The sequence below is a fragment of the Phascolarctos cinereus genome, unplaced genomic scaffold, assembly GCF_003287225.1.
Source record: "Phascolarctos cinereus isolate Bilbo 61053 unplaced genomic scaffold, phaCin_HiC Scaffold_4;HRSCAF=312, whole genome shotgun sequence".
NCBI lineage: Eukaryota > Metazoa > Chordata > Mammalia > Diprotodontia > Phascolarctidae > Phascolarctos > Phascolarctos cinereus.
The window spans coordinates 631,119,350-631,144,623 of NW_027555847.1; the positions used below are offsets into that span (position 1 = coordinate 631,119,350).

At 36.6% G+C, this 25,274-nt stretch overlaps 1 protein-coding gene across 7 annotated transcripts in view; it reads right to left on the reverse strand.

Moving 5' to 3' along the window:
• The window catches only part of ASAP1 (ArfGAP with SH3 domain, ankyrin repeat and PH domain 1), a 606,833-nt gene that overhangs the window by 189,566 nt on the left and 391,993 nt on the right, over positions 1-25,274 (reverse strand). For all 7 annotated transcript variants that reach the window (XM_078153734.1, XM_078153735.1, XM_020997892.2 and 4 more), the window contains one exon: positions 20,725-20,797. In XM_078153734.1, the coding sequence (XP_078009860.1) occupies positions 20,725-20,797 (73 nt within the window). The remainder of the gene's footprint in view (positions 1-20,724; positions 20,798-25,274) is intronic.

The following is a 25,274-nucleotide window of genomic DNA, read 5'->3' on the forward strand; positions in this document are numbered from 1 at the left end:
CTTATGCTGCTCCTACTTCTTTTATTTAAAAAAGCAGCTGTACCAAAGTCTATATGAGAAATGTTGCCCCACTGTAGCCTTCCACCTAGTCTACCCAGCCCAGGAGCCATTATGGATTCCTCACTAATATTTATTTTTATCTCTCAAGAGCTTTCTTTCTTTTTTTAAACAGTAAATGGTATATTTATTATAGCTGTATTATATGCAAAAGATTTTATGCCTGTTTGACAAGCCTGCAGAGACATTTTAATGTTCGCTTTTGGGAGATGTGTCTATCATTACTCTGAAAAGGTATTTCAGAATACTAACACAAAGCATGAAATTCACTATACAGGGGTGGCTTGCCCTGTGGCAGATCTTTTATCACCTATGAGGTTATGGCTTCACATATAAAGTCAGTTCACAGTCAAGATCCTGCTGGAGACCCCAAACTTTATCAGTTACACCCTTGTAGATCTCTCCAGATTAGATAGTATGCATATTATCACTGATTGAGCAGGTGACATATCCATAATAAATAATGTTATAACTGTACTTCATATTGATCCTAAAAAGGAAACTTCATCATGTACCACCCTTACCCTTCAAACTAGAGGAAATGGAATGGTGATAGACTTAGCATCTGCCCTCTTATATGGCTCAGGATTTTTGATCATATAAATCTAACCCAATAATATTAAGTGCCAAATAGGTACAAGGCACTAAGTGATGGAGACATGATGAAAAAATGAAAAAAAGTTACAATAATATACATAAAAGTTACCATAATATAACTCATGGGTCTACTACTGTGTGCCCCATGCTACCCTGGATTCTGGAGAAAGACAAAGTTTACATAATGTAAGATCTCTCTCTACAGAGCCTAGTTTGGAAGGAATATAAGGCACAAATACAAATAATAATATACATTATGAGCGTTAGTTGTTTTTTTCTTTAAGTCTAAGAAGGAAAATTATAATTTACTAAGAAAGATCAGGGAAGGCTTCCTGGAGGAAATATCATCTATAATGACCACTAAAGGATGGCTAGGAATTAAAAGAATTGTAAGATCAAGTATATTTTACTGAAATTGTATGCTAGGAAATTCTAATTGTACTAAGCTGGGCCCCCAGGAAAAGACACAAGAAGATACTTGCCTCTACCCCTTTGCTGAGGTGAGGGATTACGGGTGTGGAACACTCAATTTTTTAAAATCTACTGCATATAATGTCAGATTTTTAAAAATTAATTTATTAGTTTTACTAAACTGTTTCCCTCTCCCTTCTTTTTAATTTTTTTTCTTACAAGAAGATGATCTTTGGAAGAATTAGTGGGGAAGAATATTTTGGGCAATGCAGATGATTTAAAACAACATATATCAATAATACATATTTTTAAAAAGATCAATGGTTTAGAGATTTGCAAATCTAACTAAAAGTGCTTTAAACTGAAAAGGAAAGGTGAGAAAGAAAACAGGAGAGCAGCAATGTAGGAAGACAAGCAGTTGAAACACCCACAAATTCATGTGAGATTAAATCCAAAGCAGGATTCATGAACAAAATATATAACCTCAATGGTTCTGTAGAAACTACTGCTAACAGACAAGACGAACAAGAGATTGCCATGCATAAAGAAAAAACTGATCTCACAGGTATCATTAAGATTGGTGGGATGAAGTCCACGACTAGAATATGGCTCTAGAAGGACATGCTAGTTTAAGTAAAGAGGGGACAGAGTAACATCGTATATTCAGATATGCTCATGTTAGGAGAATGAGAAACCAAAAAGGTAAGAATAGTAGAAAAAATTGGGATGAAAATCAATGGAAGCAGAAAAAGAAGTATAATTACTGTTGGGGCATACTTTGGACTATCTAGAGAAAGAGGAAATTGCTGAAAAGTTCAGGAAACAGATTGCAAATCTGGAAAATCATATAGTGATAGGAAACTTCAATTATCCAGACAGATGCTAGAACTCTCTCTTTGCCAAAAAGCAGAACTAATAACTTCCTGAATTACTTTAATGATAATTTCAACCCTCTAAAAGTAGAAGCAATGAGGGGAAATTATTTTCTGAATTTAATTCTCACCAACAGAGAGGAACTGACTTATTCTGAGGATCTAGATTCAAACAGTGGCTCTACTTACTATCTGTGGAACCTTGAGCAAGTCTCTTAACCCACCTGGGCCTTGGTTTTCTCAAACGTAAAATAAAGTTACCAGATGAGCTCCCAGCTTTCTCCTAGTTCTAAGTCAATGACCCTATGGTGAACTGGGAAGGATGGGAAACCTTATCTAAAAGCAACAACTCAGCCTTACAATCTGTGGTATAGAAAGCTGGGAAGTCTAATACATGTCCTGGACTTGGGGAGGACAGATTTCAAAGTTTCAAAGAAAGGCAGGTGGTATATCTCATAGTTGAACGTTTTGTGGGGGATGTTAACCCAGAACTGGAAGCTCTTAAGAATGAAATTCTGAGGCTGATTATAGAGAAGCACACCTATAACTCTTACTACCTGGGGAGGCTGAGGTTGATGGATTAGTTGAGTCCTGAAATTTTGAGCTACAGGAAGGCTAAAGTCAATCTGGTGTACACACTAAGGCAGTTACCAATATGGCAAACCCCTGGGAATAGATGGCTGCCAGGCTACCTAAAGAGGGATAAACCTTTCTAGGTCAAAAATGGAGCTGGTTAAAACATCTGTGCCAATCAGCAGAGGTATCAGGCCCATGGGTGGCAGCTGAACTTTCAAGCTAGGTATGAGAGAGAAACCTATTATTAAAGAAAAGAAAGGGAAAGAAAGGAAAGGAAAAAAGCAGGAAAATAAATTCTGAAACAAAGAAAACCAGTTCTGATAAGGAAGAAAAGGTATGAGTGTCTAAAAACATTGATGTAAATCCACAGGGAATTCACCAATCACCTTAGATTCTAAAAAGATGTACAGAAAATAGATGTAAAGGAAGGCAATGGCATAGGGCAAAAAGCATGGTGTGTGGTCCTGTAAGAATACTGTCAGAAGTGCTAAAGATCAAAATGAGCTGAATCCTAAGAGAAAAGCAAAGCAAAAGAAGTTGTCAGTGCATGACTGTTTTTATTAGATTATGCTGGGACATATGATGTCCAGGATTAAGGAAATGATCATTTCAATGTACTCTGCCCTCGTCATAAAACATGAGTAGTAATGGTGTTCAGCTTTGAGTACAACATCTTAGACAAAAGACACTATTCAAGGTGGCAATCAGGATGACAAAGGACTGCAGTCATGCCATATGAAGATAGCTTAAAAGAAATGGGGAAACTTGGGAGGGGAGCCTAAAAATATATCTTCAAATATGTAATGGGCTCTTACAAAGAGAATAGGGAATAAGCCTGTTTTAGTGGAAGACTAAAAGCAAACAACAGAAGTTACAAAGACGAAAATGTAGGTTGTGAGGAGCCATAATTGCACGATTTTTAAAAATTCTTAATTTTTTTCAATTCCAAATTCTCTCTCCCTCTACCCCTCCCCTCCCCATTGAAAAGGCAAGAAATATGGGACTCATTATCCATATGAAGTCATACAAAACATTTCTTCATGAGACATGCTGGGGGGGGGAGCAAAAAAATAAAGAGAAAAAATGCTTCAATTTGCCTCAGAGCATCATCCATCAGTCCATCAGTTCCTCTATCTGGAGGTAGGTAGCATTTTTATTTTTTTATTAAAAATCTTTTAGAATTGTCATGGATCATTTGCACTGATCAGAGTAAGAAAAAACAATTAGTTAACCAAAGGTAGAATGGGCTGTTTGGAGAGCAAGTGGATTTCCTTGCTAGAATTATTGAGCAAAGGACTTTTTGTCAGTGGTACTGTAAATAAAGAGATTTTTTCAAGTTCAAGTGAACGTTGCAATAGCTGGGAGGGTTCTTTAATTTAAAAAAAATTCCTTCTATTATTACAAACCTGGCAACATAGGCATTTCCTTATATCAAGGACAGAAAAAGAGGACTGTAAAAGACCCTGTAAATTCCCCATTTACACCTTGATTTTTCTTGTAAAATATATCCCTAGAACTTTAGTGAACATATTAAATGCTCAATAAACTCATTGTAACTTACTATATATTTGATTTAACTCAGCAATTCTAGCAGTACCCTGCTTCTGTGTGTCCCATTCTGAACATCCTTCTGCTCTCCCTTGCGTATTTTTAAAAATACCACTACCCTACTTTCCTTGCTCCCCTCTTTCTGTGTAATAAATACCTATGGCCAAGTAAACAAATCTACATACTGGCTATGTCTGAAGAAACATGATTCATTCTGCATACAAGGTCTCTTCAAACTCTGAAATCCCGTGACCTTAGACAATAACAGTTCAATACTCTTGTTTTACAGCAGAGTGACGAGACTGGGCATTCAACAAGTGAAGAAGACAAGATCTTCAACGACATTCCAAGACAGCTTAAACCAAGGTGCAAAATCAGGGAAGAGAAGGGAATAAGCATTTATTAAGTGTCTGCTATTTGCTAGGCACTGTGCTAAGAGCTTTACAAATGTTATCTCAACTGATCCTTGCAACAACCCTAGGAGCTAAGTACTATTATTATCATTCTCATTTGATGGGTAAGGAAACAGAGGCAGAGGTTAACTGACTTGCCCAGGGTCACACAGCTAGTAAGTGTCTGAAGCTGGATTTGAACTCAAAAAGAATCTTCCTGACTCCTGGCCTGGCGCTCTATCTACTGCTCCATCTAGCTGCCTAGGCAGGAGAATGAAGAATGTACTTGGAATTGATCAGAGTTCAGATCTAGAAGAGGACTTAGAAACCATCTGGTCCATCTCCTATATTTTATAAATGATATAACTGAGGACCAGAAAAGAAAACTGACTCACCCAAAGAAAAACAGGTAATAAGTAGTAGAGCTGAGATTTGAACCCAGGTCTTCTGAATCTAGAACCAGCACTTTTTCCAAATCTCCCCTAGAGTCAGGCAGATCTGGTTCAAATCTGGCCTCTAATACTCACTACCTGTGTGACCTTGGGAAAGTCACTTATCCTGTTTGCCTCAGTTTCCCCAATGGTAAAATAGGGATAATAATAGCACCTACTTCACAGGATTGTTGTGAGGACCAAATGAGATATCTGTAAAAGTGCTTAACACAGTGCCTGGCACGTACCTCGTATGATGTACATGCTTAATGCCTTCCCTTCCTTTCCCCCTCTCCCAATTTAACCTTTTCTGTAGACAGTGCATCTCCCTAGTACAATGGAAGGTCCTGGAGAGCAGAGACTTTTTTCATTTTTGTCTTGGGATTCTCAGTGCCTGTTACACATTAGGAACCTTATAAATGTTTCTTGAACAAAAAAAAAGAATAATTGTCATTTGCAACTGAACACCATTCATTTTACCTGAACTCAAAATATACTTGGTTAAGTAGGAGGGGTTTCTGTAAAGTAGAATCAAGGAGGAGGAAGTCTAGTGCCTCTTGAAAACTCCAACTACAAAGTTTTAAGAATTTGGAACTCCCTATCAAGGGTAGAAAGATCATCAGATACTGTCAGCATAGTGATTATGGATCAAGCACAGCCACTTTTCAGTCACCCCTTTGGAAAGGCACCTGCTTGAATTCATACACTACCAAGAGTAACAATCAAACACTCCTTCATTTGCCAGACACTTAGATTACTACTACAGGTGGATCAGGATAGCTGGATATCCACACCCCCCTCCTGCCTCAGGCGGAAACCTGGGAGGTACAGGGCTGGCACATGCAGGAGGCCAGAGAAGGGATCTGATGGGGTAGCCTCAGTTTCCTCAACAGTAAAATGAGAATCACAGTAACGTCTGTGTTGTGAGGATCAAATGAGATAATATTTGTAAAGTGTTCAGCATAGTGCCTGGGCACATAGTAGGTACTTAATAAATGCTTGCTTCCTTTCTTGTTCCCTACTATGTTCAAAGCACTGGGAAAAACAAAGATGAGTAACACGTGGCTTCTGACTTCAAGATTATAATCTTACAAATTGGCAAAGATAAGTAAAATTACATTTGGATGCAACACTTCAATCACATGAGATCATGAAAGAGCTAAGAACTCAATCATTTAAAAACCATCATCTACTTGTGCTTGGTGCATATTTCCCTAAAGAGGATCAAATGGTGAGTGATTAGTTATGTCTAAAACCATGGCTTCATCCCATCAAGTCAACAAGGGACTTCACTCACAATAAACCCCTCAAAATCTGCAGCCAGATTCAAAATTACCAATGGGATTGAATTTATGTATAACAGCTTTCCACAGGTTACTTTTGTGTAGACACTTTGAAATTGTTTCTTACGTGGAAGGGCTTTTATAATTTACTGTCAAACATGTTTCCATATGAACACCCACTTGAATTTATGTGGGAGTGCTATACATAGTACACAGAGTAAGCAAATTAAAGAGATACTGGCCCTGCCATCTCAGAATTTACAATATAAATTGAACAACAACAGCGGCAGCAGCAACAGCTAGCATTTATATAGTGTTTTAAGATTTGCAAAGTCAGTGTTTACATATGTCATTTTGTTTAAACCTCACAACAACTCTGGGAAATGAGTGCTATTATTATCTCTAGCTACAAAATGAGAATAATAATAAAGCCCCTAAAATCCAGGCTTAGAGGGGTAAGTGACTTTCCCAAAGTCACATAACTAGTTAAGTGTCTGGGGCAGAATCAGAAGTCAGGTATTTCCAAGTCCACGTCCAAAACTCTACCCTCTGCGCCACTAGATAACAATTGGATAACAGTTACAACTTCTTCCAAGCAGAATAGGTTGCCTTTCTCCGACTGGTGTTCTTAAAGGAAAGGCTGGCCACTTGTCAGATTATGCAATGAAGTAGGTAAAGCTGTTATGATATCATTGTTGCATTTTGGGACATGGCCAATATGGGAAACTGAAAATTTCCACTGTACTGAAAATTCAACTATAATACGTAGAATATCAACCTCCTTCTCTTCCTTCTCAGTTACCTCATTTATCTTAACTTTTCCCACAGGATTAAGATGGAAATGGTGTAAAATAAACGACTGCCTTCTGTAACTTAATGAAAATGCTGGGGTATAAACTCATTTTGCTTGGGAACATTCCAGTAGCACAGAGGAAAGGGATGACATTTAGTTCTCAGATAGTTTTAATCTCCCTCCACTGTCTCTATGCTTTGAAAGCTTTTTGATTCCATGTGCTTTAAAGATTATAAGACTAGATACAGAGACATCTATTTAAAATGTTTTTAGATTTTTATGGCTCTATGTTCTTTCTGGGCAGTTGACAATAGTTCTCTATAGGTAATGATATCCTGCTGTCAAGGCACTTTATGTGCTGAATTTTCAAGACTATTTTTTGACTTTTTATTAGTAGTATGAGAATCTGTCATCTATTTGTTCATGAAGAAAGTTTCTGGTGCATAATTTTAGCTACCTGATCTTTCTAGGTATACAGTAGGTGCTAATTTCTTTTATAGTCTACAATGATATCTATTTTTATTTCATTAATTATGTTGGTTTTTTCCCTCTAATTATCAAGCATTTATTTTTTTTCTTCCTCCCATACTTTCCCTACTGGGAAAAAGAAAAATAAAGAAAAAGAAAACCCTACTAATAAGCAGTCAAGAAAATGAATTTCCATATTGTCCCAAATGTTCTAACATGCAACAATGATATTTTTACACCTTTACCTGCTTAACTGCTGTATAGATCAATAAACGTAAGAGCTCCTTAAAGATAACCTTTCCGTAATTTCAGAGAGCAATCATCAGATCCAGAATCACTCTAAAAAACTCTTCATTTCTATAAACAAATCTGCATGACTCAGACATTATGTTCCATAGTATTTTATCAACACATTGTTAGATGAGTTCATGTGGCCATTGCTCACTGAGTGTGCTTTGTGATTCTACTCTTGGAACTTAGCCACTTCAGAGGCTCCATCTAGAGATAAACTACTTTTGGTTAAATTTGACAAATCCAACAGCCCAGACCTGCTGTTAATATTTACTACTGCTTTGTGAAGAGAAGCCTATTTGTTTCCAAAGTACTTCTGTATTTTAACATGTTTATCATGTACTGTGAGAATATTCATCCTCTTCTGCTCTTTGACAATGTTCATCTTTCTCTTGCTGCTTGGAGTTGAGAAAGCCTTTGTTCTATGAGCCCTACATATGGTTGTTCTTTGAACACATTCTAGATTTGCTACCATCTTGTTAAGTAGGGTCTACCCACAACAATGAGATCATAGGTATACCAAAGTATTCTATTTTTCCAAGAAGTAAAAAATTCCCAGCAAAGTATACAGGCAGTATGTCACAGTCCAACTTGGGAATCAGTATAATCTAGGTCCAAATTCCACTTTTGATATTTCCTGTCAAAAAGCATTTGTTAAGCACCTGCCACGTGCCAGTTGCTGTACAAAGAGCTGGGGACAGAAGAAAGGCAAAAAAGTCGGCCAATCCAGGCACTGTGCCAAGCACTGGGGAGACAAAGAAAGGCAAAACACAGTCCCTGCTCTCGAGGAGCTCACAGTCTAATTTGGGGTTAGCAGTAGGTAAGACAACAGGAAAACAAGCAAATACAGATGAGACAAAGACAGGATAAATTGAAGACAATCAACACAGAGAAGCATTCAGGGGGATCAGAAAAACCTTCTCAAAGAAGGCGAGGTTCTTGCTGGGATTGGAAGAAAGCCAGGAGTCAGAGATGGGGAGCGAGAGATTTACAGGTATGGGGACAGCCTGTGAAAATTTCTGAAATCAAAAGATTGAGGGTCTTATATATGGAACAGAAAGAGGCCAGTGTCATGGGACTGAAGAGGATGTTGAGGTGAGTAAGGTGTAAGAACAGAAATGTAGAAGGAAGCTAGGTTATGAAGTGTTTGAATGCCAAACAGGAGTTTACATTTAATCCTGGAGATGAGAGTAAGCAACTGCAATTTAAATCACTTAGCCTTTCTGAGCCTCAGTTTCTTTATCTCTCAACGGTGAGACGCCTTAGTTCTAAATCTAATTTTTCCCCCTGGAATTCTCAAGGTAATAGTCCTTCTGATGGAAGAAGATTTGGACTCATTCAGATTTGCTGTGATTTCAAGAAGACGTTTATGCAGAAAATCACAACTTTAATTCATATATATCGCTCAGCAATCTGGTAAAGGTCTATAAGAATGATGAAAGGCATTAAAGTCCAAACCAACTGTTTAATCTTTGGTCAAATTATCCTCTTTACCAAATGCCATTTATCATCATCTTAAATACCTCTAAATGTGCTGTAACTTTTTCTGGGGTGAAAGAAAGCAGCATTTAAACTACTTATTAATGTACATTAAAAGAATTTTTAGAAAATATATTAACATTAAAGTTGGCAAATGTTTTATTCTTATTAGATAACATTATCCTAGTGTACCTACCATATTCTGCAGTCATCCATTACGTGATATTTCCTTTAACATTCATTAGCTATTTTTTTTTTAGTAATAACAATAGCTAGCTTTTATATAGCACTCTAAGGTTTGCAATGTGTTTTGTACATGTAATTTCATTTTATCCTTACAACAACCCTAGAAGGTGGGTGCTATGACAATATGGAAAGTGCTATAGCCAGTAAGCCTTTTCATGCTATATAACACCATCAGTCAATAAGCATTTATTAAGTGCTTATTTTGTGCAAGGTATTACGCTAAATACTGGGAATACAAAGAAGAATGAACAAAAACACAGTCTCTGCTCTCAAGGAGCTCACCAAAGGAATGGGGGAAGGGAGAGGGGTAACATGTAAAAAAACCCAATTGTATATACAAAATACACATACATATAGTCTAAATGGCAAGTAATCTCACAAAGGAGGCACTGGGGAAAGGAGTGTGCTTAGGGAGGAAAAAGGCCTCTTCCAGAAAGTGTCATTTAACCTGAGCTTTGAAGGAAGCCAGGAAAGTCAGCAAGTAGATTTGAAGGAAGAGCATTCCAGGCACAGGGACCAGACAATGAAAAAGCATAGAGTGTCCTATACAGGAAACAGCAAGGAGGGTGAATCATAAACTAGGTAGGGGGAATAAAGAGTAAGGAAAATGGGAGGATGGCAAAAGTCCAGATTGTAAAAGTCTTTAAGAACCAAAAGAGGGTTTTACAGATGACTGTAGGCTTGACTGCCTGGGACCATGGTGGTATGCTTGACAATAATAAAAAAGTTCAGAAGAGGTCAGTGTTTTAGAGGGAAAGACAATAAATAGATTTTCTATGCATCATCTCCACACCTTGAAACCTATTCATTTAAATAAAATTAGCTAAAATGATCTCATTTCCTATATAAGCTAAAACTATACTTACTAACATACTTGGTAGTTTAATTCTGAAATCTTCAATTTCATATTATATCGTGTGTTATCTTCCTAAAACACAAAAACTAGCGTAGTACCAAAAATTTGTGGAGAAAGTTACCAATTAATTTGACACAAACACAAATTTATGGAATCCTTAAGAAATGACTCCTTATGTGCTTTCAACTTTATCTTTCTTCTCCCTAAATTTAAAAAATAAACTGCTTTCTTCCCAGCTCTGTATAATTTATAAAACCATCCATGATAATTTAACTATATTTTGGAAACAAGACTTTGATATCATATGCTTATAATCAAATTACATACCATTGTCTTTTTTTTTTTTGCACACACTAAAATTAAAGGATTTCGGAGTCCCAATTTTTAGTCATATGATGTTATGGACTTGCAAGTGATGCCATGTGTTGTTAATAAGACTTTTCTGACAGCATGTGCTTCTAATGTTTTAATCAAACAAAATATCTTGGCATAAAAGTTAAGGAAGCCACTATATAACTCTAACATTAGCTTCAATAGTTTAGTCTCTCTCACCAAGGTTGTAGATGCTGTTGCTTAATCTTTAAGAGAGTCTATAGAATCTTGAAGAAACAATTTAGTTGCCACTCTATGGGAAGTCATTCAAGAAGAGCCTGTTTCCCTTTTGTGACTGAGACAGACTTTGTGAGGTACTCAGAACGAGGAAGAGGATTCTTGCAAAGAGACTAGATTAGTTAGCCTGGAGGAACTGAATGAATGGTGTAGGATTGGTTTTTGTAAGGAAAGCCTTCTGCAGTTACAATCAAGATGTGAGGTGACTGGCTGTGATCACTCATAACTGTGAAATAAGTTTTTAAAAAGTAAAGACGGAAATAAATAATTACAATACTTTAGATAACTATAAAGTATATAGCATTTACTTAGGGCTTTAAAGTTTGCAAAGTACTTTACATATATTACCCTCATTAGATCCTCACATAAATCCTGTAGGGTGTTATTATGATCCTATTTCACAGATGAGGAAACTGATCAAGGTTAAATGACTCGACCAGAGACCTAAAGATAGTATCTCAGGTACCATTTGGACTCAGGTCTTACTGGCTTCAATCCACACTCCATGCACTGCACCATTTAATTATTTCATATACTGAATTATACATTTAGAAACTTCAATAAGTATTTAATACAAGAAGACTATAAGAACTATGTTTATATACATAAACTAGCTACTTTTTGGGAAAGCAAGCTTTTCCAATTAAATAAATAATGTTTTATAAACTGGGCTAGTGCGTCTGAGTTTAGTTAATTGAAAGACATGTTGAAATTGTATTAACTAATGAGGAAATATACATACCTCCTAGATTATACTAGAGTTTGGGGTGATTAAGATTAAATTAGGGAATGAGGTGAGCAGCAGGATGAGGAATGGCCTACAAGTTAAGACTTGTAGTAAGATCTCAGACCCTGTTTAACCTTGCTACATAACAAAATACATAATCAGATCTTTTGTAACATTATCCTGCAAATATGCATAGAGGACCTAGTCAGCATTATCGTGCTTCTCTTGAATTCTTAGGCAAAGAAAGTAAATGTTCAAAGTGGGCTAAGAAAGAATGGTAAAAATTTATGAAGCTACTCAATCACAGATTCACAGAATCTCAAAGCTAGAAAAAACTGCAGAGGTCATTTTAACTTCTGCTAGAAGCAGGGAAAGACAGTGGGTGGTATGTGCCAGGTGGTTTATACCACTACCACTACTTCAACTACTACCTTCTCTTGGACTCTAATGGAGACATCTAATAATTCAGTGCCCAAGAGCCCAGAGAACTGCAATGCCCTGAAGACCTCCAATAATGCTTCAAGCTCAGTCCTCACAGCCATCACCCAGAGAGGCAATCCTTGTGAATATTTGACTTGTCAACTGCCTCTGCATGTATTACAGCTTCAACCTCCTTAACAACCACAGCTACTGAAGACCCAGAGAGAAAATTCTCACTATAAAAGTCCTTGGAACCATCAGACAGCTCAATATCAGAAATGGATATAGTTTAATCAGTGGAAATGGCGTCATAAAGAAGACGCTTAGCTGCAGCACCCAAGGGCCAATGGGTCTTTCCATCTAACTTGCAGCTGAGACCTCCTTTATGTGTCTCTCCCATTATAATGTGAGTCTGTTGAAAAGTAGGAACTGTCTTGCTCTTCTATGTCTCTCCCTGGAATTTAGCACAGTGCTTTATACATTGTTGTTCAGTGGTTCAACTGATTCTTTGTAAGCTTATAGACCACAGCAGACCAGATCTCCCTATTTCCTACTATCTCTTGAAGTCTGTCCAAATTCATGTTTGTTCTTTCCATGATATTATCTATCTCATCCTCTGCCAGCCTTTGTCCCTTATATGCCTTCAATCTTTCTAAGGATATTTTCTGTTGAGTCCCAGCTTCTTATTATGTGGACAAATATTTAAACTTCAGCTTCAGTATTTGACCTTCCAGTGAATAACCTGAATTATTGATTGATTTGATCCCCTTGCTGTCCAAGAGAAATCTTAAAAGTCTTCTCCAGTCCCACAATTTGAAAGTGTCAATTCTGTGGCTCTCAGTTTCTTTATAGTCCAACTCTTACAGCCACTGGAAAAACCATAGCTTTGAATATATGGACCTTTGTCAGCAAGGTGATGTCTCTGCTTTTTAGTAGCCTGTCCAGATTTGCCACAGCTTTCCTTTCAAGGAGCAAGCATCTTTTAATTTCACAGCTGCAGCTGCCATTTGCAGTGATCTTTCAGTGGGCTTTTAATACATGTTTTTTTTTTTTTCATTCATTCACTTACTCATCTGGCCTCTGCTTGGAGGCTTTTAATGTTAGGAAGCTCAGAATTTATCAAGGAAGTCCATTCTGGAATAGCTGACTGTAATAACTGAGGAACCAACAAGTCTAAGCACTAGTGTGGGATTTTTTTCCTGTTTTTTTCCCCCTATATTTGGGATGAGACCAACATATACACTGTATGAAGAAACTGAACTGCAGAAAAGGAGGCTTCTATGGGAAGATGGGAATGATTTGGTCTAAACCAATTTGGTCTCAATTGCAAAATTTTTCTGGGAAGGAAATCTAAGTAGACTCTTCACAGCTTTATAGAAAACATAAAAAGCAGGGGACATTGTCTATAAAGAACCACAATTTATTTTGCATGCTTACAAACAAACAAAAAAAGCTTCATTCATTCCTACCCAAGCAAATTCAGTATTACTGAATCAAATACACTAAGCCCTCTTAATCATAAGACAGGAATACAGAGAAGATAATTTTTGGAGGTCAAGTCTGCCTTGTACATGAAGAAATATTTCAACATTTTATGTAACTTCACTAATTGAGCTTTCTGTAATAACTATATAGGTCATATGATGGATATCCAGAATTACAAAAAAAATGCTAATATGCAAAATGAAACCATGAAATTAACACACAATAGATAAGAGTTTAATTGAAAAATTTTATAGCTGCTGGCATGACTTTTTATAGTAAAGTCAGAATTCATACATAATATATTTGTAGCCAATGGGGACCTCAAAATCATCTAACCTAAGATTCTTATTTTACAGATGAAGAAACTGTAGCCCAGGTGAAGTGACTTGTCCAAGGTTGCCCAGACTGATATTTGAATTCCGGTCCTCTTACCTCAGACAAGGGCTCTTTCTACTGCATCAAGAAAATTATGTATAAACAATTTTCCTAAGTTAGAGTTGATATTATTTATAAAATCTACATTAATGAGTACCTACTATGTGCCAGGCACTGTCCCAGGTGCTGAGGATATAAGGGCACAAATGAAACAGTCCCTGCCTTCAATGAGTTTATCTTTGACCACAAGATCTAAGAGGTCCAAAAATCTGAAAAACAACACATGAAAATGAAATGTAAGCTCTCTGAGGGCAGGGGCTGCCTTTTTTCTCTTTTTATATTCCCACCACTTAGCACAGTGCCTGGCACATGGTAAGAGCTTAATGAATGTTTACTGAATGGTTTGAAAATTTATTGATTTGTTAATTTATTCTTTAGTTCATCCAAAAAACATTCAGTAAATGTTTTCTATGTACAGAGCCTTATATTAAGAACACCTGGACAAATCAGCTCACAGTTATAATAGCCAATTCTGTTGTTATTATTATCAGAATCAGATTTCAACTCTAATCCTAGTCCTGTGCAAACTTGACTAAGTCACTTAGCAATTCTGGGTCTCAGTCATCTATAAAATTAGATACTCAGATGAGAGGATTTTTAAAGAGTTTTCCAGTTCTAAATCCAATAATATTAAGGGTTAGGACAAGAATGTAGGTTCCTTTCCTGTGTGCCATCCTTGCCCTGAATCTATCCACCCAGAGGCACAGTACGAAAAACAACCAAGTAACAAACTCCCAAAGTAATTTCTGAATCAAATGGCTGCCATGCAGAGCAATGGCTTTTTTATGTTAAAAGCTGTCTCAGACTTTTTTTTATTTGTCATTGCTATCAGTATAGTAAAGCTCCTGAAGGATAAAAATAATATATATTTCAAAAGAGACTTAAATTTTTTTTTAAATGACTATCCCCCAACGAACACTTCTAATCTTGAGAAACAAGAATACAGACTTATTTCATAAAATCTTTTTACAAGATCAAACCACATAACTTTAGCTCTGTGGGAAGATGGAACTGAGAGGCAAGAATGGAAACATACCAGAAAATGGATACCAGGAATAAGACCTCATGTGGCTTCTCTGGACAAGACCAAAAGCCCTTTTGGACAACAAGAGCCCAGATTCCATTGAACATACATCATGGAAAGATATGAGACACTGATGTTCCACTCATTTGGTTATTTTTAATGGATAATTAGCTATAGAACTATTTACTCTCATAAAATGATGAAAACACATACCTTCATAATCATATAATTCAATTCTATGTTTTAAAGATAGTAGGTACTTAATCCCACTTCCTTTTTCACAGGGTAATTAGATTGGTAAATCATGGGAATTCTATAGACCCAGATTTCACCAAAGCATTTAACAAAATGTCTCATGTTATCCTTGTGGTCAAGATGACTGAACCTGGACTTGATGATAGTGCAATGAGGTGAACAGGCAACTGGTTGAATGACTGGAACCAAAGAAGTACTTTATTAATGGTTTGGCTTCAGCTTGGAAGAAGGTCTCTAGTAGAGTCCATCTGTGACTTGTCCTTGGCTTTATGCGCTTTACCATGCTTACTAATAAAGGCATAAACTGCATGCTTATCAAATCTGAAGATAATACAATGCTAACACATTAGACAAAAGAATCAGGGTTCAAAAAGGTGTGATAGGCTAGAAAGATTGCTCTAAACTAATAAGATTAAAAATAAAGTTCTATACTTGGGAACAAAAGAAAAATCACCCGTACAAGTTCAAGATGAGGCAAATAAAAAACAACAGTTCAAGAGAAAAAGGTCACATGGGGGAGGGAGAGATATAGTTACCGGATTGTAAACTCAAAAGGAGACCTCAATGTGATGTGGGCTACCCAAAAAGCTAATGTAAAGTTAGGCTGCATGAACAGAGACACTATCTAGAATGTGGAGTCCTGCATTCTCTTCTATGCAACACATTTTCTGAAGAACTTAATAAGCCAGAAAGCCTACTATAGGAAGCTTATAAGGATGTTGAGTGGTCTACCGACCCTGCTCACTACTGGAGGTTCACTGAAAGAGCTATGGAATGTTAGTTTGAAAAAGAAAAATAATTGGGGAGGTCATGATATTGGCCTCTAAATATTTGAAAGGCTGTCATGGGACAAAAGGATTAGACTTAATTTTTGTGGTTCTGATGTAAAAACAAGTGGATTTAGTATTACCAAGAGTGGAATGGGTTGCCTAGGAAGCTAGTGAATCTCCTTTCACCATAGCGATCTTTTAATAAAGAAGGTTAAAGGACTAATTTGGGGGAGTGTTATAGAATCAGTCAGCCAACAAGCATGTATTAAGTGTATATTATGTGCCAGGCACTATGCTAATAAGCACTTGGAAAATACAGAAAGACAAACAAACAAAAACAACCCCTCCCCCAAAAAACAAACAAACAAACAAAAAACAGTCCTTGCTATCAAATCTCAAAGTCTAATGGAGGAGACAAAATGCAAAACAACACCCTCACCCCCCTCCAAAAGTATATACACACAAACTATATACAGAATACATCAAGTATGGGTTGGACTAAACAGTTCTGAAGGTCCCTTCCAATGCTACGATTCCATGGAAATGTTCATTGAATTTAACTGCAACTAAAAGGGTTGGATTGCATTTAAAAACTTCAGAATGTTTTCATTGAGCCCAAGTTGCTTCTTGCTGCAACAGCATATATTTTTAAAATCAATATTCTTCTAGAGAGCAAATAATCTCCTAGCTGCAAATCATGTAATGCTATAATGTAAGGAGTTTTAAAAAGTGATATGAATTTATTTCTCCAAAGAAAACCTTTTCAGTGTTTTAGTGAGCAGAACAAGGAAAACAATATATACTATGATTACAACAATATAAAAGGAAAGAACGACAATAATCAAAACTGAGTACTCTGAAATTAAAATGTCCAAGCTTGGCCCCAAAGACATATTGGAAGGGCACCTCCATCTGCCCCTTATTTACAGAGATGAGAGACTATATGGAATGCTGGAGATAATATCAGATTTTCCTGAAATGTCAGTTAGTTTTGCTGAATGATTTTACCTCCTTTGTAGCTCTCTAGAAGGTGGAAAGGAAGCAGATACATTGAGAAATGTAGGTGACTTAAAATCAAAAGATTAGATTTAAATTCTGTATTTAAATATTCTCACTATGGGCTTGAGTTTAATATTGTCTTTCTAAAACTTTACATTTACATATTTGTGTATATGCTGCATGGCACCTCCCCCCACCCCCATCCCCATGGAAATTAGAAGGTTGCGCATGTCAGGAACTGTTTTGTTCCTGTCTTTGTATTCCTAGCATCTAACAAAGTGTTTTTCATACTGTAGGCATTTAGTAAATATTTGTTGAATTGATTTAAATTGAACATTTGGGCCTCTAAATCTAAGGTTTGCATTCTCTTCTAAAAAAACTCAGGGAAAAATACGTGGTAAGAGCTGAAATATACACACACACACACACACACATACGTATAAGTATACACACACACATATACACATCATACTGTCAAAAATGTGACATCATTACATAGACTTTTAGACTCTCAAAGTTGTAGGGAACTTCAGAAATCCTACAGTCCAGTGCATCTCAGTTCAGGAATACCTTACAAGGCATTTTTGACAAACAGTCACTCAGCTTCCATTAAAGACTTTCAATGTACCAAGAGTTTGTTTATTAAGTATCTATTATGTATGAAGCTGTGGTGTTAGGGGCTGGGAGTGATGGAAAAATGACTTCCATTAATATAACAAACCTACATAATAACTACCAGACAGTCCTTATACTATATCATTCTATTGTGCTTTATAAGTACAAGATTCTGTAAGGAAAGAAAGAATTTCTGATGGGCTTGAGATCAGAATATAACTGACGTCTGGGTCAGGACAATTTTCCTGCACTAGAAAAAAAAAAGCAAATTTCCTTTAAAAGTTTCTTAAATTTGGTCTGTGTGAAAATAGCAAGCCTTTAACTAGGACAACACACTTTGGGAGACTGACACAACATTCTGCCCTGAAGCTCAAATATCTCAGGATTTGGTAACCAAGGAGAGAAAACAAATCATGGGGACAATACACAAGGTATCTGTGAAGCATGTTCTTTCCCTTATCTCCCATCCCAGAATTCAAATTTTAAAAAAAGAAAGATGTAACTGAGCACCTACTATGTTCATGATATTGGTCAATCTAGAGACACTATAAACATCCACCTTGAGGGAAAACAGGGGGACGCTAACAAAATCTTCACAATCTCTACAGCCAAAATTATTCTTGGGCTTGTCATTGTAAGAAGCTTTGCAGCACTGCAAACATGGGAACCTTTTAGTGGAACCCTGGCAAAACTTTTCAAGAGAAAGAACCAGGAAAAGATTTGAGAAACCCAGATACAAAGGTTTAAAAAAAAACCCACCTTATCCTGAGAACCTTTTACCAAATTAAACTATAAATGTGGATGCTCCGTTTTATTTCTGGAATTTAATATATAATTGTATTTTTATTCCCTTGTCTTTTCCTTACAGCCTCAAATGTGATAAGTTCATTCTGAAGAGGTCTTGAAGGGGGGAATGGCAGTTAAAGCTCCAAGTGGATGAGGAGTAGTGAAAAAGCCATTCTAATCATTACTGTCTTTTTTGTGATGACTGATCTGGTTCTCACTGATGTGGCATTCTCTCTTGCAATACAGTTAGTCAATAAGCATTTCTTAAGTGCCTACATGTGCCAGGCAGTGGAAACCTATCCACACCTGCCTATCCTCTGTGACTCTTGTCTGTGTTCTCCCATAAGTTCATCATTGAGGGCCACCCTCCCAGTCAGGGATCCTCTCTTTCTTTTGACTTGGTGAGAATAACAATGAGGCAATGTGGGTTGTCCATTGACTTTTCTTTGCTCTTGCCTTCCCTTTTCTCTCCCAGTCATATCTTCAATGACAATAATATTTCTCCTAAATAATTCTTCGTTTGAAAGGGTTATAGCTTCTTCACACCTACCATATATGACCTTTTATTACCTTTTGGATGATCCTCAATTTGAATTCTTTAAAGGATGTGGATTTCTATGACTTGGCCATACCACATCATCAGGAGAATATGGAATCAAAAATATGGGTCTTTGTTTCAGAAGAAGTTTAAGGTAATTTAAAAGGTCAATACTTCTATGATGATGAAATAACTTCAAAACTATATCAACTGTGACACACATGCAACTTATTAAGTGTCTAGAATGGTAAATTATAAGTTAGCTGCTAGAGATACACATATGAGATAAGACACAATCCTTGCCCTCAACAATCTTATAATTTAATAAAGGGAAGAAACCACACATGCAAACCAAAAGTTATAAACACAAAGAATTCCAAAGTTCTAGGTAATCTGAATGAATTAACTTCACAATTTTTATCAACTACTGTACATGGACAACTTTATTAAGTCTCTAGAATTGTAAAGTACCAAATTAGATGCTTGGGATATGGAAACAGACATGGTCCATTACTTCAGGAAACTTGTAAGCTAATCAAAAAATGAGAAGTACAAAGGAAAATTGAATTCAGTAATCGTCTTTGGTCTGAGGGAAAAGGGAAGACTTTCACTGAAGAGTTAACACTGGAGTAGGATTTTGAGTGAAGGGAGAAATTCTACCATGAGGCTATGGATTATGGGTGTAGGGTAGATGTCTGTTCCAGGAATGTGGGATAGTATGAATAGCTAGGTAGCATGAACAAAAACAAAGAGGGAAGAAAGGGTAGGCCAGGAACAGAAGATACTACTGCTTCTCGGCCTTTTCTTGCCCATGGCACTGAAGGCCATGAGTTATATTTATGGTGAACTTTTTACTTTAATTTATTTCTTCCCAATGATGAGAAGAAAACTGAAAAGGCCCACCTTTATTTCTCTCCAGGCTCTCCTCCTGACTTTAGTGACTTAAAATCATGTCCCCTTTGTACCCAACCCCCAGTGGGGTACCTTCATTCCCTCCCCACTTTTCAGGTCCCTTGTTTGTGCCGTCTTCCCCATTAGAATAAGGGCAGGGACTTTCCTGAAAGACTGGTGTTTTTTTTTAAACTTATATTTATATACCCAGCACTTATCATAGTGCCTGGAAAATAGTAAGCACTTAATAAATGCTTCCTTCTTTTTTTGTATCCTCAGAACTTGGCTGCTAACTAGAATACAGCATAGGTATAGAGGTATGGAGTACTTGTGGAATCGAACTGATTCATTCAAAATCAAACATTTATTAAAGCACATACTATGTTCATAGTTATATCTTCAAGGAGCTTAGCCTTCACTAGGGTAGATGGGACATTCCTCAAAAAACATACTACCCATTAGACTATGATGCATTCATTAGAAGAACATAAAGTGCTATGAGATCAGATTCGTGAGAGATCGCCATTGCCCGGGTGAATCTGTGAAATTATCACCACACAGGAATAAACCTCGTGCTTTTTTGTTTGGTTTATCAGAGTTAAAGGCTGCCCTATTGATGTCCCCCCAGTTAAACCCCACTCCTCACCCTTCTACACCAAATGCAAGTTGTTGCTCTTTTTTTCTTTTTAAACCACTAACAGACTTTGGCAGAGAATAGAGCTGAAGGGGACAGATGATAAAAACTGAATCTGTTTGACCTAGTTTGTCACTTGCATCAACTGTTCTATAAATTTAACATCCTGCAAATAACAAAGCAAGCTCTGGAGACATCATTTAATAATTCATGCCGGTGGCTTTGAAAAGGCTTACCTTGACCAGAATTGTATATTGCTTTTACAGACTTTTTCACTTTCTGGAGGGCAGTTCTATCTTGGTCTAGAGCCTAAACAGAACCAAAACAAAAAACAAAAATAAATAAATGAATGAATGAATGAAGAGCTTGTTAATGAAAAGTAATAAAGTAAGAACCAGCCCTCTCTGCATTTGCTTTTCCTAAGCACAAGAACAAATAGTGCAAGCAGTGGCACATTTATAAATAGACAACAACTTCAGGAGCTAGAAGTACCCTGAATGTGTTGACATAGTCGTCGGGGGAAATCTTTTGTCACTCAGCCCTTCAAATATATATGCCTCTGAGAATCAAGGAGAAATAATGATGTAGCAGTCACTCAACATAGAAAGCTTAATACAGAGAAATTATATCAGTATTGGCACAAGAGTGGTAGAAATAACACTGAAATGAACAGTTGGGAGACCCAATTTTCAGGCCCAGTTCTATCACTTAGTAGCCATGTAACTTTGAGCAAAGCATGACATCTTTGGTTGCCATTTTCCTGATTTATGAAAAGAGGAGAGAAGTAATTTACACTATCCTACACCTCAGAGAATTGTTACAAGGACCAAATGAGGCAGCTAGGTTGCACCATAGATAGAGTGCTGGGCCTGGAGTCAGAAAAACCCAAGTTTAAATCCACATCAAATACTTACTAGTTATGTGACCTTGGGTAAGTCATTTGAGCTCTATTTACTTCAGTTTCCTCAACCGTAAAATGGGGGCAATATTAGCACCTATATCCCAGGATTGTTGCGAGGATCAAATGAGATAATAATTATAAAGTATTTAGCACACTGCCTGACACACTAAAGTAAGTAGGCACTAAATTCTAGTTATTATTAAATGAGATAACATACATGAAAGATTTATAAATATTAAATGCTATATCTCCTCTATTAGACTGTTAGCTATTTGAGAGCAAGGAAGTGTTTTGGTTCGGTTTTGGGGCCTTTATTTTGCATTCCCATTACTTAGCACAGTGCCTGGCATGCCTGATACATAGTAAGTGCTTAATAACTGTTAACTTTGTAAAAATAAGCTACTGTTGATATTATCTTTAGACATAAATAAAAGAAATAAAGTCTTGATCCCAGTCTTCAAGTAGTTTATAACCTAATAGAGGATGTAAAAATATGTATTTAAAAATAATCAACAAATGATGTGATTGCATTCTTATATTAATTATGCTACTAGTGAATTTAAATTTTGACCTTCTGTTTCCTCTTAGGCAAAGGTAATGGGGTCTAATTAGATGGCTTTGGGTAAGTCACCTAACTTCTCTGGGATCCATAAAAAGAGAAGGCTAGACTACAAGGCCTTTAGGGTCTCTTCTGGTTCTAAATCAATGACCTTATAACCTCTAGAGTACTTTCCAGTTTTCATTCAATTTGATTTAATAATGACAGCAAAGTACAGTTTTAACTAGATGATATCTAACGTCCTATCTAACTCTAAAAGTCTGTGAAAATTGGTGGAAGGAGAGATTAGTAAGGGAAAGTAATGCTGAATAAAAGTTGTACACCTTGACTTGAGGCTGACGGCCATGGTCTGCTACCAACTGGATGAAGGCAGAGCTGAAGCAAATCTCTAACATATCTGAGGCTAGGTTTGGAAATTACTTCACCTTTGTGCTGTTGTCCAAAACAGAGTTTAGGCCTATGCTACAACATATGCATATTGACTCTGTGTGTATGTGTGTGTGTATTCCACAAAAAAATAGACTTTTTTGACATTACTACTGTGTTTGAAAATTAATTTGTGATTTAAAAAAATTAATGTATTTTTTTAAAGTCACAGTTAAGATGTATTACTCTTTGTGTACACAGGCAACCTTCCCTACTCCTATTCCAAGTTTTGTTTTCTAGATCCGCTTCTACTGAAGGTAGGAAGAATAATATGGGCAATGTTTCAGAGGCAGAGATTAGCCAGGCTGCTTGTGGGAAATAGCAGTTCTGTTTCTCTGAGGTGAAAAGTAAGGACTAGGAGAAAGGTATAAGAAATTAGGACTGTTAGGAATTGGTACGAGGAAAGAAGTAGGGTTAATCAGTAGAGCTCTTAAGTATACCCTAAGGAGTTTACATTTAATATACTCTGGCTATGAAAAGTCTTAATATTCTCCAAAAAGAAAGGACACTAAAATATTTAAAACATTCTTTATACATTTTTAAATGCAAGGTCACATTCCCATTTTCTTAAGCTATCACAAATAAAACAATGCGTAGTGAAAGGAGCACTGGACTAAGGCAAAAGGATTCTGGGTTCTTCTAATTCTGATTTTACCACTGAATAGTTATATGACTTTGGACAAATCACTAGAACTCTAGGTCTCAGTTTATCCCCTGTAAATTAAACAGGTTGTACTAGACTAATTCTAAAGTCTCTCTGTAACTAACATTATGACAAAAAAAAAGTCATTACTGCTTCTTTTTAAGCAGGCAAAGTAGATTTACTTTTAGAAGGCCATAGATTATTTTTGTTGCTGCTGCTGCTACTACTACCACCGCCATTAATCACCACTACCACTGCTTCTACTACCAGTACTACTACTATTACTGGTATTACTATGAACTTGTGAGTTCTATTTGCAGTTTCTTGTTTGCTTCTTTACATTCATGACAAACTGACGACTCAGGGACACAAAACAAAAGGAAGAAAACTAAAAGATAGATTACTTGGTATTTTATGTTTTGGAATGGTCCTGTGATTTTATAAATGTACGGAATTCCTAGAGAGTAAGCACTCTATGTGGCTCAACATCTCTTTTGTAACTTATGTTCTTAGAGAGTTGCCTGGGAAACTGAGAGGTTAAAAGTCTTCCAGCTGGTATATCTTGGAGATGGGCCTTAAAACCAGGTTTTCCTGACTTCTGACTAGTCTCTCTAACCATGTCAACATTGTCTCTTGGCACTACATAAATAGGAATTCCAAATTATCATCATCATCGCCACCACCACCACCACTACTACTTACTACTACTAGTACTTTCACTAAGATATATGGTATGTTACAACAGATTAAAGGAGATCCTTGTACTCAGGAAGAGCTGGGCATGACCCTAAATGACCATGCCATGTGCAAGTAACTTAACATTTTATTGCCCTGGGGCAACTTTCTACACCTATACACATTATAGACTTGTAGTGAAGCCAGAGATCTTCAACCCTGGAAGAAGTTTACACATCAGGAGCTCCCTATACTAATAAGTATCTCCAAAGCAGTAATAATAATAGCAGCTGACATTCATGGTGCTTTAAGATTTCAAAGGCACTCTACAATAAGTTCATTTCATTTGGTCCTCACAACAACCTGATAAATAGGTAGCACTACCTTTTTTTAATTTCCATGTTACAAATTGAGTCTCAGAGGAAGTGGTTTGTTTAATGGTTAGTAAACAACAGAAACAGACTTCAAATTTATGCTTTCTGATTCAAAATCTAGTCTTTCAAAATGTATTTTTGTTTTTTATTACAGTAGAGTTGGGGAGTAATGATCATGATAATGATCCCAAATGAGAAAAAGAATTGTAAAGGCACTGGTACAACAAAGACCCTCTTCCCACTTCTGTGGTATTAGTAACCACACACACACACACACACACAGAGTTCCAGACTATAAGAACATATTTAAAATTCAAATTTACTTTTGCAAAAAAGTACTTGACAGATAGTCACAGCAAAAACATGTGCTGCTTTACACTCTAGTACTTGACCACCAGCAAAAAAAAAAAAAATCAAAGGAAAATATATTTCTACAGCATCCGGCTTAATGGAAATTAGAAATTTTCTCACTTGATCAAACAAGCTTCCCTCAAGGTATCAGACTGTGTTTAAGTTTGCTACAGGTTGCACCCATTTTCGTTTCTGCCTAATAAGCCACATTTACTAACATCTTATGAAATGCCATAAATGGTGCCTGGTAAACTCCTAAAACTTCCCTAGAAGATGTTCTGTTGAGGTGATCAAGTAAGACTTGCCATGATTTAGAGGATATATTTATTGTTTTTTTAATAAAGCTACCGATCTTTGATATGAAGAAAAAGTTCCTTGCATCTAATCTTAACTAGAACACTGACTTCCATTTTTAGTTTTGAGCTAGCCTTGGCAGAAATGTGTCCACTCCTCAATGTAATGTTACAGTTAAGTCAATAAATTATTCATCAATGATAGAGCACCATATTACATATAATGTGACACCATCAGATGAAAAAAATATTGATAGTGTAGAGGATAATGGGGAGATTGAAAGACTTATTATCACCACAAATGCCAAAACACTGGGGAAAATGAAAAGCAACAAGAAATGAACATTTTTGTCCCCAAACAAAACCAAACTAAATAAGTAAACCTTCCAGTGAGGGTCACAACTCAGATTCTAATAAAGTCTTCAAGAAGAATTCAACAAATGCAACAAAAAGTGTTTACCATGGACAATGATCTGAGAATAAACAGATGAAATAGGAAAGAAGGAAGGGAGGATTTTTAAAGTGTTGACTATGGGTCAGGAAATGTGCTAAGCCCTTCACAAA